Source organism: Stegodyphus dumicola, chromosome 11, assembly GCF_044657685.1.
Source record: "Stegodyphus dumicola isolate Sdum_Otavi_A_Nest chromosome 11, ASM4465768v1".
NCBI lineage: Eukaryota > Metazoa > Arthropoda > Arachnida > Araneae > Eresidae > Stegodyphus > Stegodyphus dumicola.
Window position 1 is genome coordinate 118,845,057 of NC_140778.1, and position 19,731 is coordinate 118,864,787.

A 19,731-nucleotide genomic window follows, 5' to 3' on the forward strand; every position below is an offset into this window, starting at 1 on the left:
TAGGAGCGTATTGTTACGAATTCTGTGTTTAGATTGCTAATTTTAGAATTTTAATTGAAATTATTGTATTTCCCCAACCAATGCAGCGCGAGACAAATTTTAATAGAAAGCTATGTCAGAAAAGTAAAAATACAGAAGCACGTGCGTTTAACATTGAAAATAAATGGAAATGAAATTAAATGGATATCTCGGTAATTTTTATTCAACTGAATAAATGTAATTGACCACTATATTAGCTGCAACCGTAATTTCATCCTTTTATTGTTTTCCAGAAATCTTCAAACGTAGAATATGCTAGAACAGTCTCGCGTCCGGTCTGAAACTACACATGTGGCCATTAAAATTGCAGCACCATGAAGGAAAGCAAATACAAAAACGATATTTGTTGCACGTAAACAGTATGGCGTGAAGACAAAATGAATAAATTCTTACACACAATTATTAGAAACCGCTGCCATACCTAGCATATAAACGTCCCTTACCCAATTAGCCGTGGAGTCAAACTGATCTTGGATGACAGAAATGGGCAATTCATTCCATGCCGCTTCAAGTCTATGCCAGAATTCATCAACCGTATTAGCTAGAGAGGGGTGGCGGGCCAGTCTCTCAGCAACTGATGACCAGATTTTTTTCAATGGGTGGCAGATCTGGAGACCGTACAGGCTATAGCAGCAATCGAATGCCCTGTGGATCAATGGCCATAAGGCCGATTTTTATCGGCTAGGGGAGCTGCGGCTACGCCCAGATTTTAACCCTGTGCATCAAGGAAGGTCAGAACGCGACGTGCAGCATGTGGTCTTGCATTATCTTGTTGGAACGTGGCATTTGGAGGCCTCGACGATAGGGCCCGTAAGATGTCAGAAATGTACCCATATGCGTTCAAATTACCTTCGACCCAAACTAGAGATAAGCGTGTTGTGTACCCAAACCATCACACCACGTGCAAGGCCCCTATGCCGATATCGAATGCAAGCAGGCGACGTGCGGTCTCCTCCGACACTTTAGACGCGTATGCGGCCATCAGAATCCTGCACAAAGAACCGACACTCGTTTGAAAAGGCGATATTGTGCCACTCCTGTACCCAGCTTTGTCTTTTGGCGCGGCAGAGTCGCTGTCTCTTTCCATGCTGTATTGTCCAGGGAAGCCAAGGTAAGGATCACCTTGCTGATAGTCCACGCTGTTGCAAACGCCCACGTACCTTACGAACTGATACCGGACGCGTTGCAGACATGGCCATTTCCTGACTAATGGTCGGTGATGTGGTCGCACGGTTTTGCAGGGCTGATCTCACAATATGTCTGTCCTCATGGACGTCATTCATAGAAGGGTGTTGAGATCCTTCATGCCGTTCAGTATGACCCTCATCAATCCATTGATTCCATATTCGCATGGCAATGGTTGGATGTCAACCAGTGCGACCGACAGTATTACGGAAGTATAATGTACACTTTTGATAGGCAACGATCCTGCCTCTATCGAACTTCGAAACTTGTAAGCATTTCCTCTTCTTATTGGAGGCATAACACGATATTCTGAGCAATTGCAACCTTATAAAGCACTTTTCCGAATGAGAAATCGACTGCATAATTTTTTTTATTCAATGCTTAAGATGTCGTTTTTCCCTTCTGCGTCATCTAAACGCGCTGAAATACTAATCATTTGCATACCCCAACTTTTTCTTAATTTCATGTGATTTTGACGTTCGTCAGTTTATTCCTTCCCGGTGCTGCAATTTTAATGACCATCCGCGTATTTAAAGCCAGAGGAAGACGTCTCTGCTCAGTTGCTTAGTTACTGTTATTGCGATTTGTAGATTCGCGTTATCTGAGATGAATCCAACTTAGCTTTCTCTTTAGATATTCGCATTTTTAAAGTTTTCAGTAGTTTGAACTATAAGTGCTTGTTATATTGCGTTATAGTATGAACACCTGTACGGATGTCTCTGAGGAAAATTGCAGCGTTCTGTTATATTTCTTTTGACAAGAATAAATGTTATTAACCTTTTATCTGGCATGTGCTTTCAATCTATGACAAACCCGTACGCACGCAATATGTTTTCGTGTGAAGCGTGGTGTTAAATACCAGTAATTAGCTGAATGGAGGAGCATTTAAAACAGTTGGTGGCAGCTTTTCATGTGTTTAAAGAAGAAAGTTCAAGGAGAGATGAAAACTGTTAAAGAGGAAATGAAATCTTTTCAAGGTTCCGTGAAAGAAGTGACAGCTGGTCAAAAATCCGTTAAAGTAGAAATGAAAGCCTTTCAAAAAAGATGGAAGCTGGTCAATAATTGATAGAAAGCGGTCAGCAATCAGTCAACTCTTTCACGACCAAACCGTTCCATCAGTCCTTCAGTCAAACGACCAGAACCGCCCCAAAACGGCCGAGATTGCGATTTTGTTTTCTTCCCTCCCCTTAAGGTATGCAGTAGCTTCCGTGTGGATTATGAGATGCCCACACGTGCATGTTGTGGCTGTTGAAGATGCCGTCCTGTGAGAAAGTTGCCTCGTCTGTGAATAGCACATCCGATGGGAAATCCGCCTGCGCCGCACACTGCTGCAAGAACCAATGACAAAAATGAACTCGAAGAGAGTAATCTGTCTCTTGCAAGGCTTGGACTCTCTGCAAATGGTATGGGTGCAAACCATTTTCATGCAATACTATCCAAACGGTGGAATAACTCAGCTGCAGACGATGTGCAATAGCTCTTGTACTTATCTGAGGTGATTTGTACACAATGTTCAAGATGGATTTTTCAATGCGAGGTTGTCGTGCACTTCTTCCATTCTTAGTGTCAGAGGTGGCTTCAGAAGACCCGTTTTCACACAGAGACCGATACAACATCTCGAACATTGTGTGCTTCGGTATACGCCTGTTCGGAAACCGTTCCTAGTACAACCGTAGCGCTGCTCTGCCGTTCCCATTAGCAGCACCATACATGAGATGATTTCCCTGTGCGTAAACTCACCCATCACGCTCGACATCAGAGTTGCGAATGATAATCTGATGCATCGGATCGTGATTTGTCCGGCTCACTACCGCCCTCTACAGCTGCATTGTCACCTAAGCCTATCACAACTGTAGTTCCTATTACTGTTAGTGTTCCCTTTTTTGAACATTTATTGTGAGTACTGAATTGCTGCAAAGAAGCCCGAAGCCCTTTGCGTTGATTTTGTACATAAACACATTTTCCTCTCGTCTCGTTTTTTTGCGTTCCTGCCTTAACCCATCACTTTAGACCCTATATTCCTACGCAAAAAATGCATGTTTTAGTACGCTTCACTTCCCCTCCAATTTTGTTCCATGATCTATAAAACACCCTGTATGTGAAAGTGTAAGTACCTTTTATATAATTTATCAATCTCAGCGTAATTTTTAAGTAATAGCCTCGACTTCTGCGGTAAATAATCAGTCTGCAGAGGACTAGAACCATCGTTTATTCATTTGCCTTGTCTGCCCCTTGGTTGTGAGGACGTTGCATGGTGAGATATCGAGGATTGTCTAGCGGTTTATAAGGTTTTCTTAAAAGAAAAAATGAACATAAAAAAGGAAAGTACTATCATCATTATATATCAAAGTATCTCAGTTAAGAATAATGGTAGAAATGTTGTTATATAATTTTCTGCACCAATTTTAAAGCATACCAAGGAAAATTTTGTATTTCCTTGGTACGTATTAGAATTCATGTAGAAATTTGTGTAGAATTTAGTACATGCTAAGGAAATTAGATTCATGAGTGACACACTTCTGATTTCAGGAATTTTGATTGTTTTATGCATAATAAGGAAAGAGGAGAAATTACAAATATACTTTCTGATGCTAAAATGCAAGTACATTTCACATACCTTTACATTTGCTGCCCATATACAAGCCGAAGTCAGGTGGGCATTCGCATACATCTTCTCCTTTCTCGTTAATTGCACATATGCCACCTATATGTGTGCAACATAAGTAAAACAATTAGTTACATATGTTTAATTTATATCTACGGCACAAAAAGCTTTAAAATCTCAAACACTGAGAAAACGTGTTATATGATTTTTCAAAATTTTTACTCCAAAAACTTACCATGAAAATCTTCTTCAAAAGTACTCAAATCTCTAACTGTTTGAAGGTCTAATAAGTCCTTTGCGTATGAGCAATACCTAGAAGACTTGCAGACACGGTTCGAGGATAATATAATTTTGCTAAGAAGAATTCAGCTTCAGCACACCGTGCTACATCTCTGGCAATAACAACTGTTGTAATCAGTGTGGGCAGTGAGAGGAACTAAGTATGGATAACAGATATGTGTATTTCAATGTATGCGGTTTCAACTCTATGCCAGAGTTCGTAGTTAGAGTTTATAGTTACCAGATTTATCAGAAATATTTGCTGTCAATGGTGGCTTGCCAGTCTCACGGAAAGTCATAATCAGATGTTCTCAAAATCTTATAATTACGAAGAAAGATAATTAGTCAGCCAGGTTATTAGTCGAATATTCTTTTGATCGAAGAATGTCATAACAGGACAGGAACAAGTGCTCATGCATCATTTTTTGAAAGATGGCTTGAAGCAAGCCTCAAAAATAGGGCACGGCCACGGATAGTGATACGCAAAAATGTAATGGGGGCTGTAACGTTTTGCCAGCAAGAGGTTATGAGGTGTTTCTCCCGTCTTCTTGGCATGTCTTCGTGGTGTGGTTGTCTGCACGCTGGGCGCGCATTCCAGAGGTAAGTGGTTCGATTCTCGGGGACGCGTTTGTCCCTTTTCATCACCCCCTGAACTAAGAGGGTGGTGGATGATGATTCTCCACACACAGGATTTGGCGATTGGGTGCCCTAAAAACAACACCAGTAGCCCTTTAAAAGGGGGGAGGATATAAGGTATTTCTCCCGCCTTCTTGGCATGTCATCGTGGTGTGGTGGTCTGCACGTTGGGCGCGTAATCTAGAGATCTGTGGTTCGATTCCCTGCGAAGGCTTTGCTCATTTTCATCACTCCTACTTCGAAACAACCTAATTTCTCTAAAAGTAGCGCCCGATCTAAAGGTGGTGAATGATGGATCTTCACCACCAGGATTTGGTGTGTGGGTTCCCTAAGATCCTTGTATTTCTCCCGCTTTCTTAGCATGCCTTCGTAGTGTATTGGTCTGCACGCTGGACGCGTGTTCAGGAAGTTCGTGATCCTATTCTTGGCGAAGGCGTTGTTCATTTTTCATCACTCCGGCTTCAAAAATCCGTCTCTACGAGGTGACTGCGATGAGTACCCAGTCTGACCCCATAACAGCACACCAATTGCTGGGTCCGTTATACGACTGCGAATGAAAGCTGGCGACTTTCATTCTTCTCTGTACCTCCACACGCATATACATCCATCACGATGAAATTTGCAGAATCAGAGCTTGTCTGAAAAGACAACGTAGCACCGTTCCTGTGTCCAGTATTGCGAAACTGTAAGCGCACCTCTTTCGACTGCAGCTTCAAATGGAGCTGGTACAATGGTTGCCGTGTTGACAGTCAGCGATGCTGTGGACGTCACCGAACTGTCTCTACGGATACTTGATTTCGTGTGTTTAGGTGCAAAGCTCCTGACTCTAATTATGTGACATATTTGTAGCATGATGCCACAGCATCGAGCGGACAACACATCTGCCCAGTTACCCAGTTGGCCGGTAGTGGTCACTTAGATTGTACATGGCATTATGTATGCTCTTTCTCGACCCATCGATTTCAACTTTGCCTGACATTCACGACCAACACCAGCACCAGCAGTAAAGTCGATAGTCACTATCCTGCCGTGGTCGAAATCCGGGAGATAATGGGAGAAGTTTTCCCTTCTTACACGAAGCTTAGCACAACTTCACACAAAGAACAAAAGTTCAAATAATATTTCCAAAGCAGATACACTCAGTGCGATCTTCGTATTTATGCTCAAAGTATATTGCGGTAGTCATATCTACTTCGGTCGCATATGTTAGAATGCTAATCAACTGCATACCTCAGAATCTAGTACGTTTCATTCAATTTGAAGTCCTTTACATTCGGTGCTCGTAGTTAGAAGTTTCAATTACTAGCAGGCAATGGAGAATGCAATAAAGTTACACAAAAACGCAGCAGTGATTTAAAATTAAAGGAAAAAAATTACATCAGTATTCTTTCTTGGTACTGTCAAAATCAAAAATAGTCTGAAACCGATTTTATATAAAAATAACTACGCTATCAATTTCAAGAAGAACAGACATATCCCTACGTCATAAGGGAATTCATAGTGTTTTTTTTTTTAAATGAAGAGGGTTCTACAGCAAAAGTACGATTATTCTGTACTTTTGAGAATAGCCTAATAGTCGTGAAAAGGGCCAATAGTCGCTAGCCGATAAAAGAGGACTGCTGCATAGCGTGATCAAGAATTGTTATTCTACCACACATCACACATCTAACGTTGGTCGAACCACTTTGGCTTAGGATAAAAGAGATAAAAGGAAGCATCCACTAATCAAGTGACGTCCGAAACGTCTACCATTCGTTAAACAGGAAGTAGTAGTAAAACATGTAAAGGACATCCCAGAAAGCGACGTTATCGAGCGTTCAGCAAACCCTGGGGCTTCTCCCATCGTCCTGGACAAAATGAAAATGGTTCAACTACATTTTGCAAGATTTTTCGCCAGTTGAACGACGTTATGATAAAAGACTTCTACCCTCTTACTTGAATTGAAAGCATTGTGGACAATCTTTCTGAAAAAAGCGGCTTACGCCTCTTAACGTAAAGAGTGGAACGGGCTACGGCAGTTCATGGATTATTTAATCCGCCGGCCACTCTCGAATGGCTATGGAGACCGTGCTGAGGGGTCTTTCCTACGAAACCTGTCTGATATATCCGGATGGTATTATCATTCCCGGAAAAAGTTTTGAAAAGGATTTGGAAAATTTTAGGAAGGTACGTCTGGAATTGAACAAAGGCAAACTGATTTTACATACCGCAGAATATATATCGTTTGAACAGCTAACGTGAACATGAACAGCTCACATCAACTTGACTCACCTCGGACATGTCATTTCTGCCAAAGGTGCGTGCACGGACAAAGAAAATGTGTTAGCAGTTAAAGATTATAAATGCCCTCAATATGTCCATCAGCTTCTAATTTCCTGGGGCTTTGTACCTACAGCAGGAAATTTCTGAAGGACCTTTCTTTAATCGAAATACCTCTTCCCTAACTGAGAGAGCAAGAGAAAGTTCATTTCGACAAAAGAATACAAGGATGCATTTTACAAACTCAGATATTCCTGATGTATTCTCAGATCTACAAACATATTTATTCTTGACTTCAGTGCGAGTGATCAGAGTATCGGTGCTGTTTTTTCGCAAGAAATAAACGATGAAGAAAGTGTCATGGCATACACGAGCAAGCGTGTGTGTAAATCGGAGAAGATTACTGTGTCACTACAAAAGTGTCTCTCAATGTTCAAAAATGTAGAAAATTTCCAAAATTACCTCCAAGGCGGAAAATTTATGTCCCCATATATAATGCATCATTGGCCTGACTTTTAAATTTCAAGATCCCTGAAGGCCATATGGATAGAAAGCCAGATGGATACAGAGTCTGCCGGAATATGAATTAGCATCCATCATCGGAATTGTCATCACACGGAAAGACCATTTGTGTACAAATGATCTAATTTGCTCTAAAAAATGCATCACCATCGATCCGTTGTCGTAAGCGTATGTCAAAGAGGACGAGCGGGTGTAAAATACTTAACAAATTATTCTTATCTATGTATTTCCATCTAAAAAACAAGCAGTTTATGGACTAAAATTTAGCATTCAGGTAAACTTAAATGATACAACTATTGATTGACAATGTTAGCAAAAATATGAAAGAGAAAGACAATAAAGAATACATTTTTTGCTTTTAATTAATGTGAGGTTTGAGTTTGCATGTCTTCAACCAAGGATTCATGATTAGGTGTATATTCTACAAAGATAATTTTAAAGGGTCTTCAATATGTATTTCGGTCAACACAAAACGTTATTTAGTCATCCTTAATTTTAAGTAGAAAAATGCCACTTCACAGAGGTAAATAGATCCAAAACAAGAAACAGTTTATTTGCTTTATTTGGTGAAGCCTGGGCATTTTTTCCGGTTAACATACTTCCAAAAATCATTTTCAGATTGTTTGGATTGTAGACTAAAATCAGTTTTTAGAATGGCAATTTCGTTTTCTAATACCTTTTGCTCCATTTGAAATGCTTCTGAAATTACTTTGCTAATTTCTTTCACACTTAAATCGTTTGCTAAAGAAAAGTTGTAAGCTGTAAAATTTCTTTAATTTTACAAATCTTAAATCTTATGACTTTTGAATTTTTGCTATATATTTATCAGAATGCTATTTAGTATTCCTGTGTTGTAAATAATGCACCTTGTTAGGAAAAGTATTTAGAATACTTTGATGCAGATCTTCTATTAGCGAAACTGATTTTATTTCAAATGTATCTATGCAACGTATCATTTAAATCATAATTTTTTCCCTTGTAATACTAGATTTAATTCATTTAATATAGAAATCGGTAAGAAATGCTAAATGGCTAAGCCAAATTTCATCATTTAGCATTTAATCTTTTTTGCATTTTGCTTGTTGGGAAAATCTATTATGTCAGACAATAATTCACGAAATCGCTGTAAAACCTTACCTCTGCTCAGATATCTTTCATCGGTGTGTAGTAATAACTCAGGTTGTTGTTAACCTTTTCCAGGGAGCTGGGACATATATGCCCCGCACGTTCACTACTTTAAATGTGTCTCAAGAAATTTCAGTAAAGTATGGAGATTTAAAATTTACTCCTTAATATGGATTAGGAAGAGCAAGATCCTGTCGATTTGTTTTTCTGTTCCTTTCAGTTAAAAAAAATGACTAAATGGCCAAAATACATTCGAAATTGGCCCCTATAGCCCACAGGAAAAGGTTAAGCCAGATGCAGTTGCAAAAAATCCGTTTGAGAAAACTTCCTCAAACTGAATTAAGGATTCTGAAAGCTATGTCCATAACCTGTTTTGTATTTAATCTTTTGCTAGTTAACACTTGGTAAATAATGGAGTGGTAGCTCAGAAATGCTGAAAAGTTTCATGATTTTGACCCAGGGCTTGAAGTCCATAATTGCGACCTATCACTGCAGCTGCACCCTCTGTTATTATAAAAACTAATCTATAAAGTGGGACTTTTAATCATTAAGCAATTTTTAAATGCTTTAAATACACCTCGTGTTCTTTCTTTAAAAGAAATGACACCCTACAATTCTTCAATAGCGTGATAAAATTCATGCTGATGCTGGCCTATACCTAAGTATAAAAGTATCTATATTGTCAGAATGCTGTACCTAACAAAGGCACGGGTCCCTTTGAATTTTGCTTATAAGTTGCAGATTCATTTACATTGCTACTATACTGCATTGCGTAAATAACTCCCTAATGCCGTGCCGCTTTAATTGTAATTAAAAACTTGGTTCTCTATTTATCATGCCGTGTAATCGGTTTCTATTTTTAAGACCGCATCCAATCGATCAAAATAGGTTTCGGGATCAACTTCTCTGCAACGTCTGATCTGGAAGGACCTGGTACCTGCCTAGAAAGCTGCCGATATTGTTCCATGTTCGAAGGAAACATCTTGCTGAAACGTCCGCCCATAAAGTTACAACTTCAACATTGTCTGACCCAGACGTTTGGAGTGACAACGGTGTCAGAAACGAAAATGGGAGGGACAACGACATCGTTATCATTTATTAATTTGCAAAGTATCCTGAAGCGTACCTTGTCTCTCATCAAGAGACTCATGGTAGAAGATGCAATTAATTCAACACTAGACTTCCAGTTTCAGAGTGTGTCTTCAGTTACATTCAGTCCAAGGAAGGAATTTTATCTGGATTCTAATTAAAGAACTCTTTTATCTCCTTGGCATAACGAAACGCGAAACGACGTTTTTATATATACCGTCAGACGGAATGATAGAGAAGTTTAATCATAGCATCACTGATAACCTCTCGCTGATGTTTTCAGAAGCCAACATGACTGGGACAAGAAGTTATCTCTTTTTCTTACTGGCTTATCGCAATGTTGTCCACGACACTATCGGCTGTTCCCTATTTTAAATGCTCTTTGTCTGTGTCCTACGTCTGCCTTGTGATCTCTTGTTTCGGCTAAGGGTGCAGCTTCATCGCCTCAAGAATGAATTCAGAATCACCAGGCACGGTTTAAAGTAATTCACAGTTTTACACGAAAGCAAGTCAGCTACGCGATGGAGAAGACAAATACTAGATATGCCATGAGAAATATAGAACACCTATTGAACGATAGTGACAAATTATTTTATGAAAACCGATTGGAAGCAAAGAATGTTCTTCTGAACTACAGTCACTGAAGGACAGTCCTTACACGGCTCTAAACAAGCTGAACGGCATCGTAGATCTCCGTAAGTCATTAAATAGTAAGCTTAATTTTAAGCCAAATGTATATAATATGAATTATATTCTAAAACCAAGGTCTTAGATGTATATAAATTTGTAAATGCACACACTTATTTATCGATTTAATATTTGATGTGATGTATGTTAGTTATTGAAATTATTACTTTAGTTGATTGAGTGTTTGGTTATTAATTTTTTTATCGTATGTTTGGCTTTCTGCATACGGACTGTACTGCCCGGAAAAAGGACATCTTGGGAAAAGGAAATACTTCAAATTTTGAATATATGCAAATCATTTTATTAGAATTATATGTAAACTTTACTACCTGTTGTAGAAGTAAGACGAAAGGCCTCGCAAATGCGAAGCATAACCTAAAACATAGGGTTAAGGCCCGTCCACGCGAGTACGCTCGCGACGTAGTTGACGTATTTTTTTTTTCGACGGCGTAAATTTGCGTTACGCAGAAGACGTAGATCTGAGTTAGCTCATGTTCAGTTTTTTCGTCTTAACGTGAACGAACAGCCAATAGCCGACCGAGTTCTTATCACGTGTCATAATTGGAAAATCGTCTTGCTTATCCGTTTCATTATGGCGTCAGAACCACACAGAGATGAGTTTTTGCTTAAAAATATCATAACTGTATACAGCAATAAAATAATCAGCATTGTTCACAGTACCCTCAGATTTCTCGAACCGTATATATTCGTATAAATTTCAAATTCTCATTAAAGGGGAAAAACTATATATTTGCAAAACAATTGATCCGATCAATATATCCATATGCTTCGCCTGTTTATAACACCGTAAATAATAGGAACCTAAATAAATTACAGTTTTTACGGAAGCAAAGTTTCTGCCTTACAAAATTCTCCTTAATTATTATAAATATTCGCTATATCATGTGTAATAAAAAGCTCTATAAATATCCCAATATTAAATACACCAAAAATTAACTTCAGCAATATAACAAATTCTAAAATAAAGCAGTTGAGTGTGAAAAAGTATTCAATAAAATACAATTACGAAATTTTGGAGGAAAGTTACAACTTGGGGCATACAGCAATCATTTATTGAATATTAATAAGGGTATTCCTGTACTGCAAACGTGATATCAATTCTCGTACAACAGGAACAGAAATGTCCTTATCAAAAGACCAATACATTTTTTCTTGAGGTAAAGAATGATGTCCTGTAAGCAATAATATTCCAATAAATCTTCTCATATACGCTTCAGATGCAATAAATTCTGGTGGTTTATTTTTTTTAATTTTTTATTTTTTTATTTATTTATTTATTTATTTATTTTTTTTTTTTTTTTTGGCTGAGCGTATATATTTGTCTGTTCAACGAGAAGACAGTAAATGTCTAAACCAAAAAGAAAATGGAAAATCTGTGCACTAGTTTTACCTTGTGTTTTGTCTTTTATAATTTCTCTTCTATCTCTTTCTTCATGTTTTTCCTGAGACATAACTAACAGTTGCTTTTTTATCCACTTCAAGATTTCAGTCTTCTGCTTTTTAAACTTTTTAGTATGACTATAACTGCTTTTAGAATGCTGAAACTTACTTCTTACGTGAATTTCAATTTCCCCAGCAGTATCATTTGGTAAAATATCATTATCATTATTTAAAACATTGCCATTCCTTTCTTCGTCACTAGCCTCTGCAATTTCTGGGGGAACAACAACAATATCAGTTTCTTTCTAGTCATTATTAACATTATCATCATCTGTTTCTACATCAAAAAATCTTTGAAGGGCTTCTTTTAATGTAAGATACCTCGTTCTAGGCATTTTTAAACAACCAGAACATGAACCAGAACATCGAAAGGAATGAGTGAAAAAGAAGATTGACTACCCGTTTCCTGCTGACGTTGCGTCAACGCAACACCTGTTTTTCCTTCCTTCCCAACACAAATATAAACATCTGACTGATGTAATGTTCTGATAAACGGTGACCTTGACTAAAAATAGATTACTCATAAAGACAGTGATTCTTTCGTTAAACATTTTCAGCAAAAATACCCGGACAAAAATTTTGCTTAAATTTTGCTTAAAGTATGAGATTAATAATTATAAATAAAATAATTGTTGAAGACAAATATTTTTTACAGAAATAATTTCATAATATTCCCTAGACAAAATCATCTGATGGTATAAAATATCTTAGGTAGTTATATTAATATACGCATTTATTTTGACCGTTGCGTCAACGCAACACCAGCGGCTAATGGGTTAACAGTAAAGTTTCAGCTATCAAAAAATCATTTGATTTTGACAACTTGCCGCAAACGTATATAAACACATCAAAGTAACAAAATACAGTACTGTTGACGCTATATTACAGCGTAACGCGATTTTTGCGCAAAATAATTCTATTGGTTAAACGCATTCTTCACAAGAATTGCGCAAAATAATTCTATTGGTTAAACGCGTACTCGTTTGGACGCTTTTTCGCTGTAAAAGCGCGCTCGTCAGCTACGTTTCGAGCGTAGTCGTGTGGACGGGCCTTTACAGTGCATTTAACAATGATGTAAATGGCTGTCTTGCGGAATTCGAGAGATAGCGCCAAAATGGCAATGGCGCTTGGGAACTAATGTTGGTCCCCGAATTTTGGGCAGGAATCGGCAAAATACTTTTTTTTATATGTTTTTGTTTATTTTATGATATCAAAAATCTTAAAATCAAAAACAATTTTTTTGATTGCATTAAATGAAAACTAAGCCAATATTCGGAATGTGAGACTCTTGCTTTTAAAAATATCCTAAAAAGCTACGTCTGGTCATAAATTTAACTTAAATTGGTTATCTTCATTACTAATATATTAACAGATGGATAAAATTTGAAAAAGAATAATATCAGCGATCCATTCGATTTGTTAAATGTTAAATTTCTGAAATGGTGTGTGTATGTGTATTTAATTATGGCAAAGCACACGAGGGCTATCTGCCTAAGGGGAGGGATGCCATCGTGGAGGACTTTCTAAGGGAAACTGGCTCGTATACACGTTACACATGGGGAAAACCACGAAAACGCCCATGCAGCCAGTCCGTTCGCGGGATTCGAACCTCGGACCGAACTACCAGTGTTCAGCGACTTTACCGCTCGGCCGCTGGTGGGCAAATTTCTGAAATTAATTATAGTTTGATACTTAGTGATTATTCTTTCATTCAGCAAAGCTTATGCATTTACTTTAACTAATAAACATTTGAAAAATTATTAAGAAGAATTGAAGCAACACTTAAGAACCTTTCTACAAATTAGTTAAGAAGATAGGCCACAAGACTGAAGAGTTTTCATTGAGCATTTCATTTAATAAATTTCATTCATATAAGCTTAACAAATATGAATGTTGTTTTAGAAAGCGCAATTTCTTAAATTAGTTTTTTTATTTAACACAAATTTCAACGTCTATTTTAATTGAAAACTAACCGATCTTTCCTCATTATTAGTTGTAACAATATTGAACACAGTTGAAATTCGACATATTCGACAAAATTCGACAAAAATATTCAAGAAAGCATTGTATTTAGGATTCGAGTTCGAGAAAATTTATAATTTATGTACTTCTGTAATGAATATGTTAAGTAGAATATGAGACGACTTACCTTCACAGATGATTTCTGCTGCGGGTATGGGACCTTCTTTACAAATACAGACTTTTTCTCGTTTTCCGGTGACACCGTCTTGGAACCTGCAGTTTTTTCCTTTCCCACAGTTGCATGCTTTAAATAAATAGCAGTATTACTCACATTTGACACATTTTATTTTGCTCACGTATGGCACTCCACATCTAAAAACGCCTAGATAACAACGATTTTATAACCGGCTACAACGATTACCAACTACACATCAAAATTTCATTTGGTGTAAAATTTCTCTGTAAATGAAAAACGTTTGGCTAATTTAGTTCAGTTTTCCATTAGTCCTGATTGAACTTTAATATGTTCTCTATCTGCTTTAAATGCGCGGTAGATTGGCGGCTTTAAGAAGTTATTACCAGACATATTTAAAGGTGATATTAAAAGGTATATAAATACTCGTTTCATGTAATTAGAGATAAATATTTAACCCTAAATATTGTTACATTTTAACATGCAATGGAAGAGAACATTTTTAAGAGAGAATGCTTTTCATTGAGGCTAATGTAATACAAAAGTTAGTCTCTGTTACTGTGCCTTTATTATTCATTCATTAAAAAGTAGTATTACAAATAATACTCGATCTTATTCCTTCTAATATTCATTTAATAACGTAATATTAGAAATAGTCGGTCATACATATTACTTCTTTGTTATTTCTGGACATATATTTCCCTCTTAATATAACAAAATAATAGTGAGTCACGTGAGAGAGAGAGGCGTTGCACGCCGTTCGGCTAAACTGCGCATGCGTGGTCATCACGTCATCACAATAGTCTCTGTTATGTTTTTATTATTTACTTGTTAAAGTAATATTAGACATAGTTTCTGTTATTATTTTTCTAATTATTTGTTTGTTAATGTTAGAGATAGTCTCTGTTATTACATACCTTTTGTTATTATTCTTTATTTAAGTAAAATTTTATCATACCCAAAATGCATCGGAATTTTCAGTTGTACTTGCCTATTTTGATGGTACACGCCGATAAATAGGGGAACAAAAAAAAATGTACTGTCAGTCTGATTCCTTGGAACGATTATCAAATCATTCTTCAGTATTTTCCTTTTCTTACTAATGTGTTCTGCTTTTCATTTGTTTGATTTATTTTGTACAGCGGTGGAGGATAACTTTGTTTTTATTTCTATGATAACTTCAGATAATTTAGATGAAGCACGTATCTGTATTGCGCCAATTCGGATGTAATACTTTTCAATTGAAAAATTACCCAAATTACGATTCCTTACGTAGGTATTGCTGTCCTGAGACAGATAGCCCCGTGTGACTTTTCTAATCAAATGCATCAAATCTCACGTTGGTGATTTTCTACTTACACACAAAATAATAGGCGTTAATTTCATTTCACCTTGCTAACATTGAATGCCGCTTCTGTAAATAGCCATTACATTCTCTCAACTAAAGATTATTCATTTGTATAACTTATTGGAAACTTATTGACTAACTGTGTCAGGAATGTGTAATTCCAATTATATGAAATTTAACCTTGCCGAATGTCTCAAGAATGCTATGTTAAGCATTTACGCGGAGTTGTGATGATTCATCTAAATCATTTTTCTAGGGAAAAATAATCGAGACGAAATTTTGAATGAATATTTTAAATAAATGCGTGAATTTTCTATGTTTTCATCGTCTACTGAATAACATATTTAGAAATGGAAATACTTTAGTCAACTGCAATCTGGAATGTAAAATCCAAGGATTTTTCTAGTCAATCGGAATCTTGAATGTCAGATTTTGGAATATAAAATTTAGTTAAGATAGATAGAATTTTCCTTAAATATCTAACTTAGTTTCTAAGTTAGATATTTAAGAAAAAGAAAGATAATAACCGTTTTGAAAATTACATTTTTCCTTCATAACAGACTTAACTATATAATTTAGGCAGTTAGGCAATGTATATGCGTTATCTATTGAAATCTCTTAAGAATTCTAAGAGATATTCCTTTATACCACAGTTCATTTCGAGTGTTACTGTTGCTATAATATCATGGTTACTCACTATAAGATAGCTAACTAACACGAAACTATAAATCTTGTGATGAGACATACGCTAAATATCGGATGTCCATTAACTGTGAAACTGGTTAATTATCAGAGTAACAAGTAATATAAGCTGGTACTGTTATACGCTAATGTAATGTCCGCACCTTTTTTACTAAATTTACACTATTAAGATACAAGTGCGGACATTACACGTGTCGTTCAAATATCGTACTTTTCTCGTGAGTAATTTTGGGTGTAAATTTTCTTTCAACCAAGTTAAGTGTAAGGAAATGGCATAAGTACTAAAGTATCAAATTTAAACGGTTTCTAAAAGCTACCTAAAATTTACAAACTCACTTTCTCCCATCCTCGTATATAATATAAATTATTCCGTTTACGTTATCAACACTCGACGTGTATTAATTAGCAGAAGATCACAATATAAAGGAACAAATTAAACAACACTTGAAATTTTAATATTTACTTTTACATAAAAATTAAATAAACTTTGGTTCTTTTAATATCTTGCACATATTATTTAAAAACAAAATCTGTTCTAAAGCACTGTATGAAAATTTTGGTTGTTATGCCTGCGTGTGCGAATATAAAATCTTTCTGCTGCAAACGGTAGCATAATAATACACAAGAAGGCAAACCAAATGCATATTCTTTCTTTAAAGATGTTTATTGACTGATGTTATTGACTGAAGGGAAAATGTCGATGTTAAAAAAAGTATATTTTAAAGTAAGAAATTCTTTATTTTTCGGGGTGCGGACAGTATGCAGGTCACTTTCATTTTACATAAATTTTATCTGTAAAGTTGGGGTACGGACATTACATGAACTCGGATATTACACGATCGTATACGGTAACACTGGGGTCCATTTTGTGGCATATTTATAGATGTATGTCTTCTATTAAATTTTTCCGCTCATGTACCAGTGCTAATACCCATACGCATTTAGTAACCTTTAGTCATATCTATGTGATAATGTAGCAAAATAAGCAATATCTTTAATAACCTGATTTTAAAATATTATTTCTATAGAGAAAAGCAAACATATTTCACGTACTTCTGCATATTGTTGGGGTAAAGAGACCGTATTCTGGTAGACACTGACAGACCTTTCTCCCGGTTTCATTCAGAACACATTTCCCGTTAACGCACTCGCAATCTATATGAAAGTACAAAATCAGTTGTTAATTATATAATGCCATATTAATAACACTTGTAAATTTTAAAATGAGAAAATATCATGTCCAAATTGGAAGTGTTGTTGGAGACGACTTGCCTCTATAGTACTGAACGTTTTATGCTGCATGTTTTTGAACGTGTATGCGCAAGATACATATACCTTCCAGATACAGATGAAATTTTAAGTGTAACCAAAAAATAGAAAATTAAGCATGTTGTATACACAAATTTACATGCATGAAGATATTTATGATTTTTACATTTATAGGCGTATGAATGAAATAAATTAAAATGTACAAGGAAAGTAGGAAAACCAAAACTACTAAGTACGCATTATTAACTGCTTCAATGAATAGTAATGGGTGCGTATATATGGAAAACCTCCAGGATATAAACTTTGCAAAATAATATTACGATTTAATTTGTAATAACCCACAAAGGTGATTCTAATTTTATTACTTTTGCCTTTTCGTTCTTAAAGTATAAACTTGCATATAATAAATCTCTCTGAACGTTTCATTTAAAATTATTTACTCTCATGTGATATTTTTATAACGCTCGTAAGGCATATCATGGTCTTTTAGCCAATAACAACGATGCATTTTGAAAGAGAAAAATTTAATTAACCGACAAAAATAAAACAGGACAATAATTTCTCTAACCACCGTATTGTAATATGCACAAATTTATCAACTTCTGTATCCTGCTGACCGATAGCTTCCTGCTTCTCTTTCCGCCTTCAAACCTAATATAAGAATGACATGAAAAGTAACAAGCTTGGGCAAAAGAGAAGCGTTTTATGCCAATTGAAATCGGCGGATTTTTCGAAAACATTTTGTTAAGAATAACGAACCTATCTACGAGTAGAATAAGCTGTCAAGAAATAACGATCATTAACCTTTGCATGACTGTTGACGCATCTTTATCAAATTTCGCCCTCATATTTTACCTATCATCTAAAATATCATTACATATATAGGAATAGTTTCTTCTCTTTAATTATCTTCTTGCATAATAAAAATCCCGTAATACTTCAGAATGAATCGAACCGTTTGAAAAGGAGTAAATTATGTAATTACAGGCGCATAAAAATACTATCTAACCTAAATAATACTCTTCCGTTACGAACGACACTTGCTAATTTTGAATCCTCTCCAAACTGCAACAAAAGCTATATTTATTTAAGAAAAGTGTTCAAACTATTTGAATATATTTACAGTACATTTTAAATAAATTTATATTAAATATATTTTATAAAAATGCGCGACTTTTAGGCGTTTCTAAATCCAACAAATATCTTTGTTTTCTGCATAAAAATATTTTTGATCAGCATGTAAACAACAGAAAGTAATTAGTTTTTTTCGATTAAATATTTGTTGAATATCACGTATATCCGCCTTTTCAAAGTATCACATAGTCCTTTTAACGTCTTCAATACTTATTTTTTAATAGCTGCTATTCACCAGATACATTTGAGACACACTTGAATAATAGCTGGAAAAATTCACACGTAACGTCTTGAACACAGGTGAGAGTCTCATTACAAGAGAATTTAGATGAGACTTCCTTGTTGAAAGAATCACAATGTACACACTTTAATTACAGATAGTAACGTGTTGTATGATCAACTTAAAGCGGACAAGATGGAATTAAATAGAAGACTGCTAGAGACGTCAATGAAGGTCGACAAAAAATAGTTGCCAGCAAATAACAAAAATGGACCCAAGTTTTATAAGACCCTACATCCAACTGAAGACTCTAGATGCAATTTAAGTAATAGAAACTAGCTAAATCACTGAACACCTGCTTCACCCCTATTGCTGTCCCGTGTTCAAACATCCTTGATACAGCTGGAATAACTTTTTATACTAATGGAAATTAACGTGGTCAAAAAACTTTCAGTGCAATACTGAACATTCTTTGGTCTTCTGGTTTTCTAAAATTAATTTTCAGAAAGAAGGTAACAATATGAAACGTTCTGCTAAAACATTTCTCATGGAGACAAGAGGATGCAGGCATTATGAGCTATTTTAAATGATATCAGTTTGGACGAATTAGACATTGCTATCAGCACTATTAAAGGGAATAATCACCAAGAAATTATCTTATTTTTTAAGAAAGAGTTAAGAAATACCTTGGAGAAAAAGGCACTGAAATGCTTGTTAATCATATTTGGTACATCATGAAAATCTGGCAGTTTGTCTAACGTATGAAAAATTTCTATTAACATACCTTTTCTCAAAACAAAAAAAATAAGCTACGAAATTCATGAATTACCTCTCACCGCTCATATTATTTAATCTAATACAGCCATACAATAAAAAGGAACTTATTTGAGATGGTTAAAGCGAAAGTGCTCAGGACCGTTAAACATTATCGTACACGATTATAAACAGGGTTCATAAGACAATCGCTATTTGAGTTTGCGAAGTAAGGCGATACTACTTATCAACACAAAATTCTC

General features: G+C 35.9%; 1 protein-coding gene across 1 annotated transcript in view; it reads right to left on the reverse strand.

Annotated features, from left to right (window-relative positions):
• The window catches only part of LOC118189391 (uncharacterized), a 307,097-nt gene that overhangs the window by 216,509 nt on the left and 70,857 nt on the right, over positions 1-19,731 (reverse strand). The window contains exons 21-22 of the mRNA XM_085826350.1: positions 14,037-14,153; positions 3,842-3,928 (exon numbers count right to left, since the gene is read on the reverse strand). Of these exons, the coding sequence (XP_085682476.1) occupies positions 3,842-3,928; positions 14,037-14,153 (204 nt within the window). The remainder of the gene's footprint in view (positions 1-3,841; positions 3,929-14,036; positions 14,154-19,731) is intronic.